The sequence below is a fragment of the Haliaeetus albicilla genome, chromosome 12 (genome assembly GCF_947461875.1).
Source record: "Haliaeetus albicilla chromosome 12, bHalAlb1.1, whole genome shotgun sequence".
In the NCBI taxonomy this organism is placed as follows: domain Eukaryota; kingdom Metazoa; phylum Chordata; class Aves; order Accipitriformes; family Accipitridae; genus Haliaeetus; species Haliaeetus albicilla.
This window is the reverse complement of record NC_091494.1, coordinates 39,841,985-39,865,458: the sequence shown is the minus strand read 5'-3', so window position 1 is coordinate 39,865,458 and position 23,474 is coordinate 39,841,985. Positions and strand designations below refer to the sequence as shown.

At 36.3% G+C, this 23,474-nt stretch overlaps 1 protein-coding gene across 3 annotated transcripts in view; it reads left to right on the top strand.

Moving 5' to 3' along the window:
- PRKCA (protein kinase C alpha) overlaps positions 1 to 23,474 on the top strand; it is a 163,314-nt gene that overhangs the window by 51,984 nt on the left and 87,856 nt on the right. For all 3 annotated transcript variants that reach the window (XM_069799344.1, XM_069799343.1, XM_069799342.1), the window contains exon 3: positions 9,101 to 9,183. In XM_069799344.1, coding sequence (XP_069655445.1) covers positions 9,101 to 9,183 — 83 coding nt within the window. The remainder of the gene's footprint in view (positions 1 to 9,100; positions 9,184 to 23,474) is intronic.

Genomic DNA, 23,474 nt, shown 5'->3' with positions numbered 1-23,474 from the left:
TATCTTCCCTTTTGTTAGTTGATTGGACTGTTATTTTCATGTAGGTTATAAATTAACAGGACTGTAATGTTGATGTATTAATACCTCTTTTGTGTTCAGGAAAAGAAAGCTACCAAATTAGAGCTAATGTAGAATAAATTACCAGATCTGAATCTTAATAGTAATTACAATCCAGCACCAAATGGGAATGCCTGTATATCTTCTAACTAAAGATACTATATATTGCACTGCAAATACAATAATACAATGAATACTGACAATTTCATTATATCTAAATGATTTAATCTGGCATCAGCAAGAGACTAAATAATGCCTTCGAAGGGTATTTTGTGCCTTTGGGGCACAAAATTAATATCTTTCACTTTTAATGCAGTCTTTTTAGCACAGAATATACCACAGAACAGGGTACAGAAATGATTGATCATGCAAACAAAAATAAGCTAATTTTTGCAGTTTAAAGCGCATTTAGATAGCAAGTTTAACTCCTAGATAATCATTGTCATTAAGCAATACAAGGTGAGTTTTTTGTGACAAGATTTAAGAAGTTTTATAATTATCTTTTGATTTAGACCTTCCCCATGCTGAAGGAAACTAGCAACTGAAATTAGACTGAAGAGAAGGAAGTATGTCTGGGCTGGGGTTTCTGTAGATCGGTATCATAATTTTCTTCATACTTAAATTTATATAATTTGATAGCAGGAATAAACATCAAATGGCATATAAATGCTGTTATAACATTTGCTTTGTGGGATTTGATCTTTCATCCTTTAAAATGAAATGTTGTCCTTTCTTTTAAAAATAAATAAATATGCAAAGCATGAGTATTTTGCTTTAATACATCTGAAGCCCCATTGTGGTATTCTGGAATCATGATTATGTGGAAGTTAATGTCAAAGGATTCTATCATCTTTTTAGTGACTTTAGCATACGTAAGTAAATGTAGAATTATGTGATTATCCTTGTTAGCAATTGCGAAGAAAGTCTTGTTTTGGGATTGTGTCCAAACAGGTATCACAGGAAGTTTATTTCTTGTAGTTTAGTCCTTGGGATATGGTTCTGTTCATATTTCAAATAGCTTATTCAATGTCAGTCTGGCCTCACTTCTTCCCATCCTGAAGAAAATGAAATACCGTCTTTTGGCAATAGTGGAATTAGTGTGTGGATTGTGTTTACTGGCAAGTAAGGTTCATTAATTTTGTTAGTATGTTATAAGGTTTCTCAAACACAACTGAAAGCCTAGACTTAAATTCAAAATATACTAAAATACTTAATATTCAGCTCTTGGCATTCAGATTTGGCATTTCAATTGTTATATTTGTGTCCATACAAATCATACTCGAAGGAGGAAATGTTTTGGCTTACAGCCACCAGTAGCTTGATATCGTTAAATTATGAAGTAAAGTGCTGAGAAATACAAGCTATAACGTTAGTACTAAAATGTTCTAAAATATTTTTTAAAACCTCATGGTAAAACCTTACAGCTGTGCTAGCATGCTTGCTGTATTTCATCAGTGTTCCGTGCTTCGAGCTGTGAACGGATTCAGACATTACTGGGAAGCATGGCGCAGGCTTTGTTAAATTGACCATGTGGGTGATTTAACGTGAGATGAAAGATTAAGAAATTGCATAAGTCTTTCAGACGTTTGTCTTCAGTGCATTAGGCATCTCATGACTGAACAATAAAGTTTTCTGCTTGGCTGGCAGCGAGAAGCAGCCCTGCCCACGGCAGCTTCCAGAGCCGGGGTTCCGTCAAGTTGGTCCTGGACTCGGTGGACAGGGGCAGAACTGGAAGAATGTGGTGTGTGATGGTGACTGGGCTTGTAAGAGCAAAGCCATTGTGATTGCTCTTAGTTTTAGAGAAGCTTTACTCATTGAGGACCTCATTCTTTCTTCGTGCTAGATGATGGGACTGGGATTCAGCGAGACTGTCTTGTAGCATTGGTAGAGGCAGTTACCATTATTTTCCAATAGTTCTTTGCTTTCTGTTGGCATAGAGGATTCCAGCTGTATTACAAAATAAAATCCAACAGCTGCATTTTGGAGATCAGTTTCATCTTGTATCCTGTCATTTCATACAGTCTTAAAATACGTACAGCCTGTGCTGCTTTGTACTGCTCGCTTTCTCGGCCCTTTATTTTTGCGTTGGGTAATACATCAAACTGAAGGCAGCTGCTTTATTCAAGGCATCCCATTGCCGTGATTAGGGTCACTGCTGAATTAGTTGAAAAATTTGAAGAACTAATGTTTAGTGTTCACAAGAAACATTTGTGGGCTTTCCTATTGTGTTTATTCTTTAATTGAAAGAGCTGTGCTGTTCCTTGCTGATGTGCTTGTACACAGCTACAAAGCAGATTATAGCAGACACCCAGAGTGTCTTTGTTGCTGGCATACAACATGTTAAGATCAGCATATTTTTAAACTAAAGTGAATTCAAACTACAGAAGCGATATAAGAAGTCTGTGATTGTGGGTCATCTTTTTTGCTGTTACAAGTTCTTGAAATAGCTATTCTAGCACCATTTTCGATAGGTGACTTCTGGGTTATTATTCATTTATAAAAAGGGACACCTCAAAAGAGAGACATTAATAGCTTTGTGGAATTTTAGTGAGGACTTTACATAGAAACGGTGATCTCTGTCTTGTTAATTATGTACTTTTAAAAGAAGTAGATTAAAACAGTGTTGAATACTTCATATTACATTAAATACTTCAATATTTTGAAACTCTTCCTCAATTTTGCAAACTTTGCACTACAGTTTTAAGGGAAAAACCAATATCATGTACCTTCTTTTCCCTGTAATGGAAGGCAGAAATAACAAATCTGGTATAGTATGTGTCTGAATATAGTATTCAGACAAATCAGAATATATTATGTGAGGTATTTTACCAAATCCAAACTGTTTTAAAAATGTGTTACATATGCTGCAGGTATATATTTATGATTTTTATCCCGCAGTACTACCAGGTCTGCCAAAGTTGTATGTATATGCATTCTTTACCAGGCATACAGAGTGTATTTGCACACTGTTGTAGATCTTGCAAAGCCAGCTTACCAGCAACATCCATCTGTTTTATACTTAGTGTAGAGGAGTTAATGACCTGAGTAGTTAAGACTGTCCAGGCGATCTGTATAATCCTTTCACACAAATAAGATACTGTTGCCATTAACCATTGCTTTCTCTTCAATTTTTAAAAATATGTAGTAGAGGTCTTATTTCTGTCCTCCCTGCAACTTACTTAGCCTAACTGAACTTTACAGAATTGAAAAACAAAATCTCTGCAGCAAGGTCAGGTTTATGAACCTGAGGATATGCAAATCAATTATTGACTGGTAGACTTGGAGCTTTGAAGTAGGAATCAGCCCTAATTTATCAATATTGATTTTATGTAGTGTCTATACTTTGGCTTCAGGGTAGGTTTTGGATGCTGCTTTGAGAAGGTAGTTTGAGTTTTACAGAAACTGCAACAAAAATAAGGATAATCCATGAAGCAAGTGATGTGTAGCACTATGCAGATTAGTGCTGTAAAGGTGCTGTGTGACCTCGTGGTGTTACAAAAGGCTTTAAGAAGCTTAGTAACAGGTTAAGGTGATGGAGAGAGATAGTTGTTTTTCTTATTAACTATGTTATCCTGGAACAGACTGTATCTCGCCGGGCTGTAGGCTGTTTTAGTGAGAAAAGTGTTGTAAATGCCAAGTGGAAAGATTGCATATAGCGGTGTTAGCCTGGGTACTCTCTTGAGATAGCACTCTTTCCTAGATGGGGTGAAACATTGGCAGAAAAACTAGCTGATGTATTATAATTTATATGTTGAAAAAGTTAGGGTAATGTAATTTTTAAAAATTCCCTATGGATTCAGTATGCTAATAACATTAAAAGGTAGCACTTCTTCTGACTTGTGTTTGTTTTATAATCCATAGCCTTGTTTATATTTAATATAAAGGGGATTTTCATTATTTTTTTAGAATCATAATATATTCTGAAAAGGAGAAAGACAAGTATTGCTAAATCCTATTTCTTAATTGTTACTCTCCTTGCTCTGGAAATATTCCCTGTTCCTGAGTTTAATCTATTCCTAGTAAATTTATTTAAACAGTACAGCTTATTTAAATAACAAATGTAGTTGGTATTTAAATGATTTGTCTATTTTGAATTAGTACCCTATTTCCATTTAATGTAATTGCCATATTTAATCTTAGAATGAACTAATGCATGCCATGTGACAAATTCATTCATTGCTTGGTGTTGTGCAGAAAACACAAGTCAGCCGGTAATATGGGCCCCTTGGGGAAATTCTGTGGCCTCACTGAAAATGCAAAGCATGTGAAACAGCAACATAAGAATTATGCAGTGCTCCAAGCTACTGTGGAGGCCCTTAAAGTTCTCTAGTATACTCTGAGAGTAATACAGAGAGTGCTTTTGTGCTTATTATACTTCTATTGTAACTCCTTTTAGTCCAGTTCAGAATCAATTCTCATTCAAAACCCCAAAGCAGAAACCCAGCAACAGATATTGAGTGTACGCAGAGTTATTTCCCTGTTGCTGCCAATCAGACCTCTTCTACCACTTCCTTCGGAAGAATCGATACTTGAAACCTAAAAACTAATTATGTAGGCAAGAATATGTATACCTGTTGATGTTGGGCAACTCATTATAACAAATGATGTAGGCAGGAATATGTATACCTGTTGATGTTGGGCAACTCATTATAACAGCAGAGCCACAGCTTTAAAGTTTGTTTAGATGGGAAGACAATACACGATTTTCACAGTGGTTAAGATTTTATAAATTTGTCATTTGAGTTGAGAGAATAGTCTTGACCATTACAAAAATGAGTCAAAGATGACTTGAAAAAACCTCACTGATTTCTCTATAGACAATAACTGGCAGTTCAGTTAGACTCTCTTAGAAATGTATTCTCTCTGCCCTTTAGATTTGCAGCTTAATTTGTTTTACTGAATAAAAAAATACTGTGGTGCAGTAGAGATATTCATGTCTATTGGAAAGGCTTATCTAACCTGTTGTTTTTCTTCCAAAAGTGGGAGCATAAAAGTGATTTTTATTTTTTTTTTTAAATATCTGTTGGACTTTTTCTAATAACTCCAAATTGTAAAGTATATTACTTTTGTCTTGTCTTGATGCTTTTGCCCCTAGTTCTTTGGAATGCTTGTGGTTGTAGAGCTCTCCAGATGTATGGCTAAATGATGTGTGGGTGACTGGGGCTCAACAATGGCTTTTCTCCCTTATAGATCATCTAAAAGAGAAGATTGCTTCTGTTATTTATTATTGTAATATTTCATTTCTGTCTCATCAGTCTGTGTCATATATGAAAGCTACTAGTAACGGTATTTTTTTAGCATATAACTCTCACCCGACAATCTATCATTATAACCTTCACACATCACATAATTTAGAAAACAGTTTGAAATTCACAGTGCCTTGTAACTCTAAGTGACTGATGACAATGTATATATTATTAATAACAACGTGTTTTTCTCAGCATTGCGCAGCGACAGAAGAGTGTTGGATAGAATGAATTGCCCTCCATTATGTATCATAAATCCCACAAATCACGTAGTGCATCTTCTGCTTCTTTGCTTTGAGAATGCATTGAGTGCTCCTTTACCACTTTCTTCCTTGTTTTCATGGTACCCACTTAGCATATCCTGCCCTCTGTGGCATTGCTGGGAGGATGGAGGGTGAGGGATCAGCCTGGTAGATGCAGCCTGCCAGTGGAGAACTAGCAGTTAGTCTGGTTTTGGAACACAAGGCCTATTTTGTTCTCTCCCTTCCTTCCTGCGCGCTCCCCGCACCCCCTTCCTGGGCTGCTGAGAGAGTATTTGTCTCCAGCAAGTCCAGAGCTGGAAAGGATGGAAGCTCACAACCGTATTTATATATAACACAGATCAAAATCACGCTGTCAAAACATGAAAATATCTCAATAATTTTCTTTTTAATTTTAACTGTCAGCCTCGAGATACCACTTGCTCTCGAGCTACTATGCATAATGTGTGCCAACTCGCTTCTACTTATACTCTTTTTAAAACGTAAAGCAACAAATTTCCTGGCAGTCTCTGCAAAGTAATGTAATATAACTCTCATTATAAGAAGGTGGTGAACATAATGTGACTTCTTAACAGCTGCAATAAGTGATGTGAAGCTATTAACATCTTTTCAAAACAAGTAACAAGTGAGAGGTTATTTTTCATCTCTATTTCTAAAAAAAGGGTGCATTATTTTAAGCAGATAACATTTTGCTTGCACTTATCTGAACTAAGTAAATTTTTACATGAGTTCTCTTGCTCTGTACTGCTTTGTGAAATTAAGACTTTAAAAACTAATGCTAAAATACACTCTAATAGCTGGATTTCAAAATGAAAATTTGGATGTTAAATTTTATGTATGGAATTGATGGCTGCTAACAAGGGATTTTAGTTCACCCTTGTAATCTTCCCCTTAGATTTATGATTCTGTGAGAGTTGCCTATTCCATTGTTTATTTCTATGTCAAACTGTTTGGTTCTCATTTGAGTATTCTCAAAAGGTGAGACAGGTCTGATGCTTTTGAATTGCTTACTAAGGAAGCAAGTTCTTTGGAGGTAGGTAACCCATTACAAATACAAAAGGGGAATAAAGGAAAAAGAATTGAGACTGTCCATGTTGAGGTGCACACAACAGTCAGTCTATTAGTCGACTGAACAGAAAGGTTTTAAAAAGTTGAGTAGTCAACATTGATAATTGAAGCCTTAATAAGAGACTTTTTTTGAAGTGTAGCTTAAAGTCCAAAAGGACAAATGCTGTCTGGTTTACTTAGTTTGGCAGCTGAATTGGAGTTTCCATTGTGGTGTGATTAGCATTGTTTTCACAGAAGTTAGTAGCTAAAGTTCATTAACAATAGAACGAGACTGTAGCAAAGAGTGGCACTGTTTTTCCTGCATATATAATCTTGATACTTATGATATATCATATTAAAAACAAGGTTGTCATTGTCTCTAGTTGAATGAATTCTTTAACACGCTCTGAGATGCTGTCAACTCAGAGATAGGATGTGACTACAGTATTTCATAAATATTGCCCAAATACGCAGAATTTTTGTAAAGTACACTTGCTGAATAAAGGCAGAGTTGGAGTAGCCAGTCTTAAGATCCTAATTTGAAAGGCAGGCATCAGTAAAGCAGCTCAGTTCTACAACCTTTCCAGAGATATTTCTCACATCTTTTGCGTAATTATGTTGTATTTTGCAACTATAAGATCACTGCGTACAAAACTAATTATTTAACTTTTTTGTTTTCTAAAGGATGCAATGAGATTATTTTTTTCTATGTGATTTACTCCTGCAAACATAAATCAGGCTATTGTCTTCAAGAGTGGAAGGTTTGGAACCAAAAATACAATTTTGAAGCAAAACATTTTTCAGCTGCAAGTGATATTAATAGGAATTGCCACTTAGTGATCTTCCAGTTGGTAGAAACAAACCATCGAAATGGTAATTGTAGGATTTATTGGGATTTAGATTGATTAACAAGCTAGACAACCAAGCGGGCAGTATACATTGAGCCAGAACTCTGGCTCATGTGACATCAGCAGAGCTTATCTGGAATCAGTGGAGCAAAGCCCATTTTATTCCATTTGCCCAAAGAATAAACATATGCCATGTCAGAGATATAACAGTTGGAAACAATTGCTGCATGGGATGATGATGAAAAATAGCTGGAGAAAGATATAAGGGTGTTTAGACTTCTTTAAAGCCAGACGGCTGACTTAAGGATGTAAATGAGGCCAGCCTGGCATTATGGTGGAATCATCATTGGATGCTGCAATGACATGAAGGTGCAGTTGATAACATCTTTCTCAGCACTCTTCACTAGGTGAAAGAAATTCATATACATTTTAAATGGGAAAGAGAACTGTTAAAGATGCCTTATTAAATGAGTTGTTTAGAAAAATTGAGATAATTTAATTTCGTTTTCACTGAAGTTGAGGAAATTCAGTGTTTGCAATTGTCAATCAATTGAAATCTATTTTATTCTTTAGAAGCGTCCTTTGAAATAGTGGATTTTTATGTATTGGAAATGCAAAATTTAAAGTGTTCGGGGAATGTATTATCTGCAAAGAAATTGTGAATTACTTTTGAATCATTTCATTTTAATCTCCTGACTCATTGCTTGATGGTATGGTGTTTATTTCAAGATTTTCACAATCTCAAATCTAGATTGTTCTCTTTTGTGGAAATGTGGACCAATTTTGAAATATCTGAACTAAGCTTAATGTTAAGAAAGAACCTGTAGTGAGGGTGAAAAGCTAAAACACCTCCTTCTTGGAAGTAAGCACACTCAAGCGAATTGTTCTTTTTATGTGGCTTGGGGGGGCCATGTATGACCTACGCTGCGTGACAACCTATAGCCTCAGTCACATGACATAATCAAAATAAGCTTTCCTTATCTCAGAAAGAAAAAGTCCTTTCAGATCATTCATAAATTTTAAATGGGAGTCATACTGTAATCAGGAGCTAATTTTCTTTTCACATTATCTCCTGCCATTCTGTGGTATGAGAACACTTTGTTCTGTACAGTAGTCCTCACTCAGAGCTTTGGTTTCTCACAGAAGTAATTAACTAGTAAAGATTTTGGATCTCCGTCAACATCTTCACCAAGGCATGCAGGTGAACAAATCCCATACCCAAGGATGGGTTTCACTCCAGCTTGACGCTCCTCATTTATGCTTCCTGCTCTTGCCTGAACGCACATTGACAGTTCCTGTTACAGATACGGATTTAGATTCAGGAAATGTGGCTTCATAGAATTGTTCATCCCACACTATATTTTAATGCTATGGGCTGTCTTAAACATTAAGAATTTATCATTGTGTGGAGTCTTTTGATTTTTAAATGTGCGTGCTTATCCCCTCTTTAATTATATTGTTTACTTGATGTCTGCCTTGTGTGTCTTTATTTAACATTAGGCTCTGCTTTCTTTCATTGACTTACAGGTGAAATATTTGATGATAAGTTTTATTTCCTTTGTGATTGTATTTGTTACAACAGGAAAAAAATCAAAACCAAACCCTACGCCATTCTAACTGTTGGTTTCCCTTTTCTTACTAGTTTGCTGTTTTGTGGTTCATAAGAGATGCCATGAGTTTGTTACCTTCTCTTGTCCTGGCGCTGACAAGGGACCTGACACTGATGTAAGTACATTGACATTTAATATGCTGCTTTTACACATAGTTTTATGTTGTTATACCTAACTGTGAGAATGAATTACAAACAATGTCAGTAGGGTGTTTCTGATAGATAATTGTAGTCTGAGTGGCTTTTAACAGTTTTGAAGTGAGTATTTATGGACAGTAGGATCTATTTTTGGTAAGAAAAGTAACAATGAACATGTGACCAAGAACAATGTCCCACAGAATGTGACAACCCTGAGGTGCTTACCCAAGCATAAAGTCAGCATTTTATTTTTGTTTGCTTTATGTTGGATGTATTTGATATTAACAATTCCCAGGAAAGGCTGAGGCTTTTTCTGAGTTTTCTTTGTATCCATCTTATCTCAAGGTATATCTTCAGAGTTGACTCTGGTCCTCGTCCTCTCTGCACACCAAGGATCTATAGCTTCAGTTAGACGACAGTTTAATCTTGAGCCAGCTGGCTTATCTGAGATAGGTTTTTGAAACAATTATAATCATGCTTGAGCTAGTATACCAGTCAGGATACACGCATTCTGTCTTGCTCTGTCAATACTTCTATATACACGTAGCATTTTTGGTCAAGAACCAGATTTTACTTTCAACACATCTGCTTACATGGTGAGATGCATGCACAAGAATTTTGTGTTACACTGCTGAAATAATAAACTAATCTTGTTTGTTCACATAAAAATAACATTTCTTTGGGTTTTACAAATTCTACTTTACAGTGAAGTAATTTAACATCTGCTTATGGGAACAATACATTCCAAGTGTTCATTGTCTGGGCTCTGTTTTGTTTCTTATAACATATTCATGCTCTAGATTGTAGGCTATTATCTCCTCTGATGAAATGCACCAGAAGACTTTTCTTGCTAGTTTTTAATGAGCTTCTCATTAATTGTTTTAATATTCTAGCCATGAGATCAATGAACAATATATGGGCAGAAGACACAAGGGGGTTTGGAAAATTTGAGATGTTAAAAAGTTCTCTTTTTTAAAAAATTTAAATACAGGGAAATGTCAAAGAACTGAGAAGAATTTTTAAAATAGTTTATTTTTTAAATATTTCACAAAATCTAAATTTAGGTACATAAGAAAAATGTTTAAGTTAGGAGTGTAGTTATCCCATTCAGTTTCTCCTGTTTAGCTGATATAGTCACTTCCAGAGAGCAAACCAGATCTTAAGTGACCTCAGTGATACCTGTGGTTGGTCTTTCTCTACTGGTTGCCAAGAGAATTGAGTGGGAGTGAGATCTGACAGTCTTGTGGTAGCACGCTGAAGTTGGTGGCAGAAACACTGCTCTCCTCAACATCTGTCTCTTCTCTTCCTAACTTTCCCCCTGCCCCCTCGACGCTTACGGAGAGGTGACCCACTCCTGAGTCTGCCCCTGAACAGTACCTTTGCCCAGAGACCACCTAGCTTCAGTTACTACTACTATGGCCACTGCTTACAATGGAAGAACCTTCACAGGACTTGAAATAACCTTGCTAAAATCAACTGAATTATATTAAAAGTATAATTGTAACTGAAGCCTTTCTTTTCACCTTTCCATCTTTTTCCATATTCAGTTCTGGTAACTCACGAAATGCTCCATTATTTCATTTGTATCTGTATCTCCAGCCAACTTTTTCTTCCTTTTCACTTTTTTGTGCTTAGCTCCCCATCTCAAATTTTCTTCATCTTTCATCAGTTGCTCTAGTATTAAATCAATCATGAAGGCAGGAACAAGAAACCAAAATTATTCTTCCTACTCTTCCTTTTCTGAAAGTTCTTGAATTCTTTAAGCTTTGAAGTGAAGTGTGGAGATTGGCTCTGTCTATATAGTATAACAGTTAAATCAATCTTTTGGAATTTGGAAGTTGTGGATTTGAAGTGCCTTGAGCTACAGAAAGGCTGAAATCCAGGTCTCCCCCAGTCCAGGGGAGTGTTCTCATCACTAAACTATCATGCAGGAGGAAACACCTACTCTCTCCCCATCTCCTGTTTCTAAAAGAAAGTAGCCATAGCCACTATTTTTTCTGGTGGTCCGGATGACTTCAGGTATAGTCAACCCATTTGCATCCCACTGGGTGGCGTTTGGGTGATTCTCTGAATTCTGTAATTCTCCCCACACTCTCTCTGTTGTGTACGTGGGCAGTGCCAGCACTGCCATTGCACTGCACTCTCTGCTACGGGACCTGCTTGCCTAGAAACTCTTACCTCTAGTTTATTAGGCAGAATTTTTATGTCAGGTGAGTGACTGTTATTACCAAACTGAGTAAAGGTCACCATTACCGGATAGGAACCAAACTAGGTGACAGTGCCAGATTCGTCCTGATGAGTATGTCTGTAGCTGTTTTAGCAGCAGTCAGGCTGGGTGAAATGCAGCTTCGCAGATGTCTGTGGCAAAATACGTGCTGAGCATCAAAGGAGCCAGAATTTCAGCAACAGTCTGAACAATTAAAGAATATCTATTTAATTACTTGTTCTCTAAATATGGTTCATGCCTACAAGCAACATGTTGCTGATTTGCTTTGGTTGGTCCTAAAACACAAGTAGAATAAAGCAACTAAATCTAGTTTTAAAATACGCTTGCTTGTGATGTAAGAGGTTAATGAAAGTTATTGTTGATTGGCAATTTTAGTGGTGACACTCATGAGTAGGCGTTCTATATCTATAATGAATGGTTTGACTCTTGGAAGTGTTCTTATTTTTTTTAAAACGTGGGTTCTTCAGGGTTTTTCTCCTAATGTTCATAAGTGAGAATACACATTTGCGTGTGAGACCATTTAATTTTATCGAGAACCTCTTCATGGTTGTAGAATCTGTTATGTGGCAGGTTGTTAATAGTCTTTAATATTGCTGACTGCATTTTGTGATTTGTTTTTTTGGCCCTGGTGATTAAATAAATCGGCCTAATGTCTTATTTTAGTATTTGGATTACCAAATGATCATTTTCAATATTTACACAGAAGCGACATCTCAAAAACACTTTGAAGATTAAAAGCAAACAGAAAATAAATGTTTTATTAAAATTGTGCTACATTAGCGGGTCCTATTACACAAAGAAGATTGTAGAATGTTTTACTGGTAATGTTTGACTATAATGTCTACCGGTTTACAATTCAGTAACTTATTCCTATCCGAGTTAGCACAAGCTTCATTCTGAAATGTAGTGTGCTATAGAGCTTATCATAACATTTAGCAGATTTTTAAATATTAAAAAATCCTTTTTCTAAATTATTTCATGCAGGTGCACAATTAATTTGCATACTTAAATTCTCCAGTTTCTTTGCATGATGTAACCTTTCCATTAATTTTAAGAGTAATATTGTCATTAATAAAATGAAATTTTCCAGAGTAATAATTATAAATTATAACATTTATTAATATAATTATTATTGTAATTATAAATTATCATGCACTGTACTTTTAGCATGAGGAAATCCTTACAAATACATCATTACAATAATTATCAGTTAAATTTGTTTTATTTAATAAGGAGAATCCGAAGTCAAACAGTCAGATAGGTGCCCTGCAGTGGATGACAGTCAAGGTTGGAATGCAAAACATTTCAATATACAAAACATTTCCCACTCGGAAGCAAAAGTGCCTTTAACAGCCAAGGGAGGCATTTCTTGCAGGCAGCTCTTGCAGGTAAGTGTTCACAAACGTCCCTGCTGAGGCCTGAGGTATCTAGGACATTATGGCGAGGACTTATTTATAGATTTGTCTTGAGGCGAGATAGTATGGCATTCATGCTACATGCCCTCCAGGGATACAGAGAGTTTCTGAGCAGTGGGGTTTGTTACTCGCTTAGGAAGACTCCAAAGGGGAGAAAACCCGTAATTTTTAGAAACTTCATTCTGAATTATATGAAAGCTAAAGGTATACACGTGGCTGAAGGGTGAAGTTGAAATCTATCTTCAAAATAACGCTCTTTTGAAAGAGATCATTGAACTACTTTAAAAATACATGGTGTACAGAGAGATTTCTATCATGCAGTTATTTTCAAAACTCTTTGGAACATCTTTTTGGCTACAGCAATCCCCTGCAGAAAGTGGGAGCTCCACTGACAGTTTGAGTAATTTCTCTAAATATATTTAACAGTTGCAATGAAAGTTAGTTTTCAATTTTTGGATATTTAAATACAGTCATTCAAGAAACAAAGGGGATTTCAGACTATGCTATCCACAGACCTTTTCTTATTTCCCAGCCTTTCTTATATGCCAAGTATTTAATAAACTGACTACTCAGCTGTGTAAAAGTCCTGTGCTCTGCATCATGCTGAAAATAGTGGTGTGCAAATATTGTCTCGTCGTGTAACACTTTTATTTGCTACACTATTGCTGTAAAAGATGGAATAAATTCTTGTTATTACTTTAAAATTAAATGCCTTAATAAAGGTGAGTGTAAAAGAAACAAAACCTTAAAATCACTCTCTTTTTGCGTGACTCAGACTAGCTGAAATGTGAGGTTGAAAGGTCTGTGTTTGTGCCAAAAGGAAAATAATACTTGTGAATAAAGTGGTTGTCCTTGACTAGTACTGAAATGATGGTGTCTGGGGAGTAATATCGTGTCAAATGAAATAAGGATTCACACAATCAAAAAATTTTATGTTTCCTTAATACTTGGCAGGGTGTGAGCTCTGGTGTCTTAGCAAAATACCAGCTCAGGAAGTTATTTTGCTGCTGTCTAATGGCTCTCTGTAGTTTTGAATAGAAATTATTCATCTTCTCTTCATGGCCAACTCTTTTATGGTGATGCTATTGAGTACAATTTAACAGCCCCTGCTGCTATTATACTTTAAAGTTACATGAAGCATCATCTCCAATTCAGATACTTGGTTTTGGAAGATTGCTTGGTGTTCATAAAAACTATTTTAAGTCATTGATGAAATGCTTTATAACTTGAGTAAATTACTATAAAAATGTAAGAGCAACCTCAAAAATTGACTGCTGCTGTAACTAGCTTTGTTAAGACGTGTTTAATATTAAGGAATCACTAGTCAAGTTTCTTTCAAAAAGGATACTTTAAAATTGAGAGATAAATCTTTCTTCCCTTTGTTAACAGAACATAGTGACCAGAAAGTGTTTTCAAACTGCATGTGATTTATTAAAATGTTCCCAATTTCATGCCACACAGAATTAAAAAAGAAATCACCAGTAATTTAAAGTAGTGTTTGACTCTATAAACTCGTACTGAAAAAAATTAATAAAAATTAATATAGAGTGCACAAGAACTCAAACATCACCGTCTCTGGATCAGCACTATTTTCCTTTCAGCTTATAATAATATAGGATCCAAAGGAGGTTTATGAGCAAAATAAATAAATAGAAATTAAAAAGTGAAAAAAAAAATCTCAATGAGAGCAAGTGACTATACAGTCAAGGGAGATTAAATCTGACTTTGTTTCTCAGAATTGCAGTGAGCTCTTAGTATTTAAGCACCTCGAAGAGAATGAATTGGTAAGATACAGATGTGGGTTTATGCAAAATGAAACAGGAAAGCCATCTCATCCCATTTGGCAGGATAACTGACCTCATGGGTGTTGAAGGTGACATTATGGAAAAGATTTTAAAGTCGATAAGCCTCTTGATATTGAAATTATTTGGGAGCTTTGTTATCTTCAGCACATTTGAAAAATCAGTCTAAATTTGATGAGCTGTGAGGTTCTGCGGGATGCTGCAGGAGTTAAATATTTTCATCAGTGCCTTGGATATTGGAATAATGTATAGCTACACCATTTGCAGCTGCCAGCAGGGAGGACTTACGAGAACTAGAGGACAGTATTTAAGTTCAGAATTTTTTTCATGTATTAAGATACAATTTAATAAAACAAATTTAATCACACTTGAGAGGGGAAATAAAAAAATAAATCAATGTGAACTGTTCGTGAAGGCAGCAGTGCGGAAGAGAATGAAGCAGGTCTTTTAGTGGGTCATAAACTCAGTACTGGCCAACAGTGTACCTCTGATACAAAGTCAATGAATTTCCTGCAGGGATATGTTAGAAATTATTACTCCATTTTTTAGTGAGATGTTTTATGTAGAATTCTGCAGCTCTTCAGGAGAGGAATTTAGAAAAGAAGTAAAATGTTAAAGGTCTTTAAAGCATGACCTTTGAATATTTTCCATGTCTGTTAAGTTGTAACCAGGTATCATATAAACAGCTTGCAGCAAGGGAAAATTAACTAGGTAATAGTGAAGTTTTCTAGGTGTAATGATGGGTAACTTCTTCAATGGGTTACCAAAAGAAGAAATTAAGATTTTTGTTTTGGGGTTTACCTCTCTAAACAGTGCTGTAGATCTTATCTACATCCTCATCGGAGCTACAGGAAAGGCAAGACGAGTCCTGTAAGGCTCCGTCATGCTTTTTGGTTTATGGTTTTAGAGTTGGGAGGAGAAAGATCAGCCCTCAAAAATTCATATGCTGGGGGACCAGTGGGAAATTATAATTTGTAAATGATAATTTACAGTAAGACAGCAGTGGGCTTGGGTTTGGCCTTAGGCTTGGAGAAATGCTGATGTCCACATTTACTGCAGTATTACACTATTCAGTTTGATAGCTGTGGTTGTGATACAAATGATATGAAGGATCTTCTTCCTTGTGTCGCACCTCTATAGTAAGCAGGAGTTAAATTAGTATAATTGGGCTGTCCTGGAGGGTTTAGTTGTCTTGACCAAATTTCTTTTTTCAGTTCCAGGTAATGCTGAAATATTTATTTTATTTTTTTTAAATTCTTCCTTCTGCCACCCCCCCAACCACCACCACCCCCAGCCTTTAATTTTGCTTCCAGGCTTTTTACATGTAGGAGGTTAGTTTCGGAGTGAAAGAAGATAGTTGCTTTACTGGTCTTGGGAATTAAAAAAAAAAAAAAAACAAACACCAAACCTCATGAAAAGAGAAGGCAGTAACTGGAAGCATAGTCTTAAGACTTACTGTAGAACTAAAAAGGGATTTTAATCAGAAAGCTTTGCAGTTTATTTCCAAGGATAATGAAATGCAGCAGCAGGGCATGTCTGATTTACTTTTAACCATTTGGTTGTTTTTACAATGAAAAGCAACTATTATCTATGTTTTGACATCACGACTGACCTGAGAAACAAACAAGCATCACTGATAAATATCATAGAATCACAGAATCTTTTAGGTTGGAAAGGACCTTTAAGATAAACAAGTCCAACCATAAGACACCAAGGTTGTGGGGTTTTTATTGCTAATCTGAATTTTGGATAATAGGCAATCTTGTACTAGAAATATTTTCTTTTTAATTAAAATAAAAATCTTCTCACTTCATCACAAAAGATACAGAAAGGCAGGAAGATCTGGCAAGATACAGTTTATCACTTGCCAGATTAGCAAAAATGCTCTCTCAGAGAAGCCTGTATGAATTTTTTTGAAGTGATTCTTAAACAACTCCGATGCAATAAATTTATTAATTTTTCATTGTATACCCTTGTCCTGGTTTCAGCTGGGATGGAGTTAACTGTCTTCCTAGTAGCTGGTACAGTGCTATGTTTTGAGTTCAGTATGTGAAGAATGGTGATAACACTGATGTTTTCAGTTGTTGCTCAGTAGTGTTTAGACTATAGTCAAGGATTTTTCAGCTTCTCATGCCCAGCCAGGGCACCTGACCCAAACTGGCCAACAGCGTATTCCATACCATGGGACGTCCCATCTAGTTTAGGAACTGGGAAGGGGGGGGGCAGGGATTCGCCGCTCGGGGACTGGCTGGGTGTCGGTCGGCGGGTGGTGAGCAATTGCCCTGCGCATCATTTGTACATTCCAATCCTTTTATTACTACTGTTGTCATTTTATTAGTGTTATCATTATCATTATTAGTTTCTTCTTTTCTGTTCTATTAAACCGTTCTTATCTCAACCCACGAGTTTTACTTCTTTTCCCGATTCTCTCCCCCATCCCACTGGATGCGGGGGGAGTGAGTGAGCGGCTGTGTGGTGCTTAGTTGCTGGCTGGGGTTAAACCACGACAACCCTAAACAAAGAAAATATAAAGTCCCCTCTGTTTACAAATTGAGATACCATCTCAATGCGTTTGTATGTCTATGTTTTCTAATTACGAAAATTATTAATCATGATGACTTTGTTTACAGTAGGCATTATTAGATGGGGACAGTAGGTAATATTCTTATTATAAAACAATTATGATGCAAACATACTTTTGTCAAAATATGGTATTCCTTACTATATTACTACTTCCTTTTCCCAAAAAGCTAGTCCTAGGCTACCAAAATGACCAAGATTACAGTCAATGCAGTAAGTACTTTAAAACAAATTTTACAGGATAGCAAGGATATTTTTATTACAAAAGTATTGTATTTCTTGTGATTACCCTGACTTCTGAATCTCTGCAGAGTGTCCAAAGTAGTTTATGGAAAAATAAAGGTTCCATGCTTATGATTTTGACCTCAAAGCCCTAAAAATTAACTGTAGGGAAAACTTGCTTATATTAATTTTGTAATTTTTAAAAATTGTTTTTAAATGATATTGTGCACAGTTATAATGTCTCATTATGAAGTGTGGTCATTTGAGCATATTGACAATGGAATTTAAATTTGAACAGAATCAGTCCTGAGGTAAGACTCCTTTTAATCGAAGAGAGAGAAATTGAAGAAGGAAATCTACCAAAAAGGACTCTGTATGTGTTGAGTATATATTCTGCTTATATTCAGCCATCTGAAGGAGGTTCATGTATATGGTAGGGAGGGCGTGCCTCAGTTTCCTCTATCAAGTGCTCTTAAACTGGGACAGTGTCTTATGTCCCTTGACATTCCTCTCCCCTTACTGGATACTTCAGAATCCAAGTGCTATTTTTCCACCCATCTCAATAAAGAAAATCCAGCCATATGTCACCCTCTCCACCTTATGTTCATCACCAGTTGGCAGGCACTGCCTGTCTCCAGAAATTTGCTCCTCACCTGCCTGTGGGTGGTTTACCACTGCTCAGTGCCCATGCACAGATTATTTACTGATCAACCAGTTCCGTGCTCCTTTGGAGACAGTTTTTAATTGCTCTTAGCTGGCTGTACAGAGGTGTTCATGGCACTGCTCACCTAAATGCCTTCATTTGAGTAGTTAGAAGCAGCTTCAGAGATAATTTGAAAGCAGTTCATGTACGGGAACATGCTTGCATTTATCATCTACTGAGAAAACATTTGTACCTTCTATTTCTAAATTAAAGCGCAGGCTCCTTTTCTTGAAGCTAAAATGGTTTTGAAGCTAGAGTGAATGATCCTCAAGAAAAATAGAATTAAATTACAAAGGAACAGGTTCATGAACTTTTATAACTACTTATAATTCCCACCCCTTCCCTCTGCCCTACAATGCAATCCTGGCATTGACTCTCTTAGTTTGACCATTTGCAGAAGATGCATGGAAAAATTTTTACTGTGGTATTAAAAAGAACTGTATGAATCCTCTCCTTGTACACACTGCACTTATAGGAAGTATGTGATGGGTGACTGCCTACACAAAGTGTGTGACTCCAAAGGCACATTTGCTTAGGTCTTCCTTTGCAGCCCTTTAGTCTTTCAGTTGATGGAGCTTGCACCTGAGACACTGGACATGTAGTTTAACTAGGTTTTTTGTTATAGTCTCTGAGCTTTGAAAGTTCATAGCTTTTGAAAGCTTTTTATTTATAAAGAATATCTTTTTTATTTTCCCAATCCAGAACAATTCAAATGCTCAATAACTGTATCATAAAAAAATTAGAATTTATATCTTTATTTTCTAGGCTTTTGCAGTGCAATATACAGTATAACATAGATGATACTTGTAAGAGTTAATAGTTAAACAGAGACAGTACTGCTGAGAGAGGAAATTTATATAAATGATGAATCCAAAAATATCAGTGATTTTCATAAGTTAGCATTGGAGAACAATTAGGCAGTGATATTATAAAAGAAGAACTCTCAACAAAGTTTATGCCAATAGTAAAAAGAAATCTTGTTGATAGGGTTGCAATATTAGTGGCAGTAACTACAACTGGTTAAGCAATCTGCTGGGTGCTAATTTCCCAATCAAAACTTTTTCTAATTCCCCAAATTGAAGTTGACATTATTCCAACAGCCCTTATTCTCCAATTGTTAAGAGTATATTTCATAGAATCGTAGAATGGTTTGGCTTGGAAGGGACCTTAAAGATCATCTAGTTCCAACCCCCCTGCCGTGGGCAGGGACACCTTCCACTAGACCAGGTTGCTCCAAGCCCCATCCAACCTGGCCTTGAACACTGCCAGGGATGGGGCATCCACAACCTCTCTGGGCAATCTGTTGTTCTTCCAGTACCTCACCACCCTCATAGTGGAGAATTTCTTCCTTACATTTAATCTAAATCTACCCTCTTTCAGTTTAAAGTCATTACCCCTTGTCCTTATCACTACATGCCCTTGTAAAAAAGTCCCCCTCCAGCTTTCTTGTAGGCCCCCTTTAGGTACTGGAAGGCTGCTGTAAGGTCTCCTTGGAGCCTTCTCTTCTCCAGGCTGAACAACCCCAACTGTCTCAGCCTGTCTTCACAGGAGAGGTGCTCCAGCCCCCAGTCATCTTCATGGCCCTCCTCTGGACTCACTCCAACAGGTCCATGTCCTTCTTACGTTGGGGGCCCCAGTGCTGAACACAGTACTCCACGTGGGGAGTAGAGCAGAGAGAGAGCGGAGTAGAGGGGGAGAATCCCTCCCTCGACCTGCTGGTCACGCTGCTTTTGATGCAGCCCAGGATACGGTCGGCTTTCTGGGCTGCAAACACATGTTGCCAGGTCATGTTGAGTTTCTCATCAACCGACACCCCCAAGTCCTTCTCCTCAGGGCTGCTCTCAATCCATTGTCCGTCCAGCCTGTATTTGTGCTTGGGATTGCCCCGACCCATGTGCAGGACCTTGCACTTGGCCTTGTTGAACTTCATGAGGTTTGCAGTTCATGCATTTAGTTGTGCAATAAGTTGAATTTAGTTATTTCCTTGTCAACTTATACTTACACTTTGCAAAAGTTTGTTGTGTCAATCTTTAAGCTGTATGTAAATATGATGACATGATATTGGGGTTTAGGGGGGGAAGAATGCTTAAGGCTTACTAATAATCTATTTTCTTACATGAGATGTCATGTGTAAAATGTACCATAGACATTTCTATTAGGTTCCACCCCCACAATCATGTGTTTAAAAAAAAAAAAAAAAAAGTCTGATTATGGCACACTGAACTTATTAGCTAGAAGGAACGTACACAGTCAGAGACCACTGAGAAAGCCTTGCTGAATGCCAAACGTTTTTAGCACTGTCTGTTTTTTGAGGTGGTAGCTCTTACACCAAAATTAGATGAAATCTTAATTTGGAATAAAATGAGTGGGCTAATTTTGAAAAGCACTGTAGATCCCATATGCTACAAATAATTCTAGAATGTGTCACCAGAGAGCATACCTATCTTTGTAAATTATTGGTTGTTATTTCCTTAGGGTGCTGGGAGAAATTTGTTAATCACTGCTGAGTTAAACTGGTATAGCCTCAGTTTCTTAATCACATGACTCCAGTAAACCACCTATGGGGGTGGGGGAAAAAGAATGATTTGTACTTCGTAGGAGAGAGCAAGTTTCTTTTATTGAGGTGTTTTGACCCTGGAATACAGGGATGAAAGAGAGAGAGAAAAAGCAAGGAGGGCAGGAGAGGTAGAGGCACATCCGGACTGGCAAAAGAGCAGCTGCCATCCTTTTCCATTTGAGCTCCATTTACCAAACTGGTCCTGGTAAAGCATTTGGGTAGCTTTGCATAAACGAGAACAGTTTAGTTTCATTCTTGGGCATGCTTTTGTCATTTTGTTTCCTTTTAATTTCTGCTGTCTGTTTTTGGGGTGATACTCTTAAGAGATCCAAATAGTTCACAGATTTTTCTTCAGCCTTTAGAAAAGATTGGATTTGTCTTGAAATAGCCAGTGATCTTGGGGAACATGTATTAGAAGATATCACTGTCACAAAATATTTTCTCTTTTTTATAGTTGATCAGATTTTTATAACAACCTAAGGAAACTTGATACAAACAGTTTTTAAATCGACTGCATATTACCTGCACTGAAAAACAAAATCCTGATGCTTCCATTGAAGTAACATTCCTTTCATAATTTGATTTCCACTATTCCCTTGCAAATAAATAAACTGTAGTGTGGCCCATGTAATTAATGAAACGTAATCCTTAAAGTACCAGTGATCATAGGCTAGGCTCATGAACTAAAAGCAAAAACATATAATAAATTCTGGTAATGAGAACTTAATAGATATAGGAGACAGAGATTAATTTTTTCTTCCTTCTTTTTGTTCCCATGAGAAGGGTACCTGCTGAACTAAGGAATGAAAGAAATTTCTGTGTTAGGAAAACCGTTGTAATCCGTAACAAAGCTACCTTCAGGTCTGTTTCTATGGCAACAGGAGCATCAGACCAGCAAAGAATGGACCAACAAGGAGATAAAAGCCTCTATAAAAATAGTTATTCAAAGCGTATGCATTGCTTTTTTTTCTTTCTTTCTTTTTTTTTTTTTTAAGAGAAAAAAAGCCCAAAACTTGAAGTTTTTTGAAACCTAGTTATTATAATAGCTATTTAGGTTAGACCCTGCCCTATTGGCACTGGAGGACTATTAGAATAATAGCAAATTATTAACTTCTTGGATTTTAATTAAGAAGAGTTTATAAAAAAATGAAATCTCAAATCTAAACTTACTAGAAGCAGTATAATTTTTTAAGTGATTTTTATGTAACCCCTCTTAAAAAAGCATTTTCTGAATCTTAGGGTCTTCATTCTTTTTTATAAAAGTTATAGTGAGATGGGAAAGGATAGATCTTTGGTCTGCAAATAGCCTTTTCTCCTATCCAACTAATTGCTTTATTATCATGAAATTTTCTTTTTGGTTTCTGATTGCAAGTATGTGAATTGTAAATCACATACTGGCAGTCCCTGTGGTCAGCATTCTTCTTCGCTGTGTCCTTGTGCTGCCAGAGATTGGGTAAGACCACATGAAAAATAAAATAAAAAAGCTTTTTCCTCCATCTTTTAAATGTTTAACTACTGTCATGCCAGTAGGAAAGGTGCCATCCCCAACACTAATGAAAAAAGTGTGGAATTAGTGCAATATACATTTGAACGTAGTGTTATTACTCTGATACTTCTTCAAAATGAAATCTCCTGATCGCTATTTTTAGCCAAGCCTACTTTTATAATGGTTCTCTCATTGTTTCACAGTTTCAAAAAAAAATGCCTAGGTAAAAAATAGGATGCATATTCACCTGTTTTACTTGTGTTGTTGAAATCAACAATCTTTATTTAGAAAAGAAGGAAGCTACTGAAAATATTCTAGCTCTACTTTTTGTGCTTCAGATATTCCTCATACATGGTTCTACAGGTGCTTTGCAATGCGTTGCTGTTTAGAAGTCTGACTTCAGGAGTTTTGAAAGCAAGCAAAAGAAGAGTCCAAGCAAATTAATGTGGATAAATAACGCAGCAAAACACTGTTGCCATATTATTGAAAGAATTTACTGTGTCATTTCTTTATAGAAATATGGTACCACTTTTTTTTATACCTCATTTCTGGTACTGTCTTTGTCAAGTGTTTAAAAAAAAAAAAAGGCACGATCACATTGTTTCAAATGGGCATTACTAATACAATGACTTGGAAAATAGCTAGTAGATGAAGTTGCATAGTCTGGTTTCTTGAAATGAAGAGCAAATCATGATTGATTGAATAGGGACTTCAATGAGCATAAGTGAACGGTGACTTCTAGTGTCTTTGTATAAGTAGAGTTTTATAAAAATTCTGATATACCTTGTCCAAGAAGTAGGCTAAAAAGCAACCTGACTGCAGCAATGAAGTTTGAGGGAGTTGGGAACAGACAGGCATAAGAATATATATAAAACCTACGTTATATAAGCCATACATATATACATGTAGTGTTTATGAAAAGGATTCTTAGTTTCATTGTCACAGATTTTTTTTGTAGAATATTTTTTTCCTAGAATCACTTGAAATCTGGGATTATCCCAAATTATTGGTTTTTTTCCTGAGAATTATTTGCATTTAATTAAAGAGAATCTGAGCCCTACAATCTTAGCATGGAACAGGAAGAAGACCTGGCTATGTCTTCTTATAAATAGCTTTATGAAATCCTTCCATAGTCAAAATCCACTTTTATTTTTCAAGGTCTATATTAGTACTTACAGATTGACCTACTTAAGAGTAAATGAGTCATGTTGTATCGATAAATCTGAAGCGTAAAATCCCATTCCTCAACACACATTAACAGCATTCCTTTTTTTACC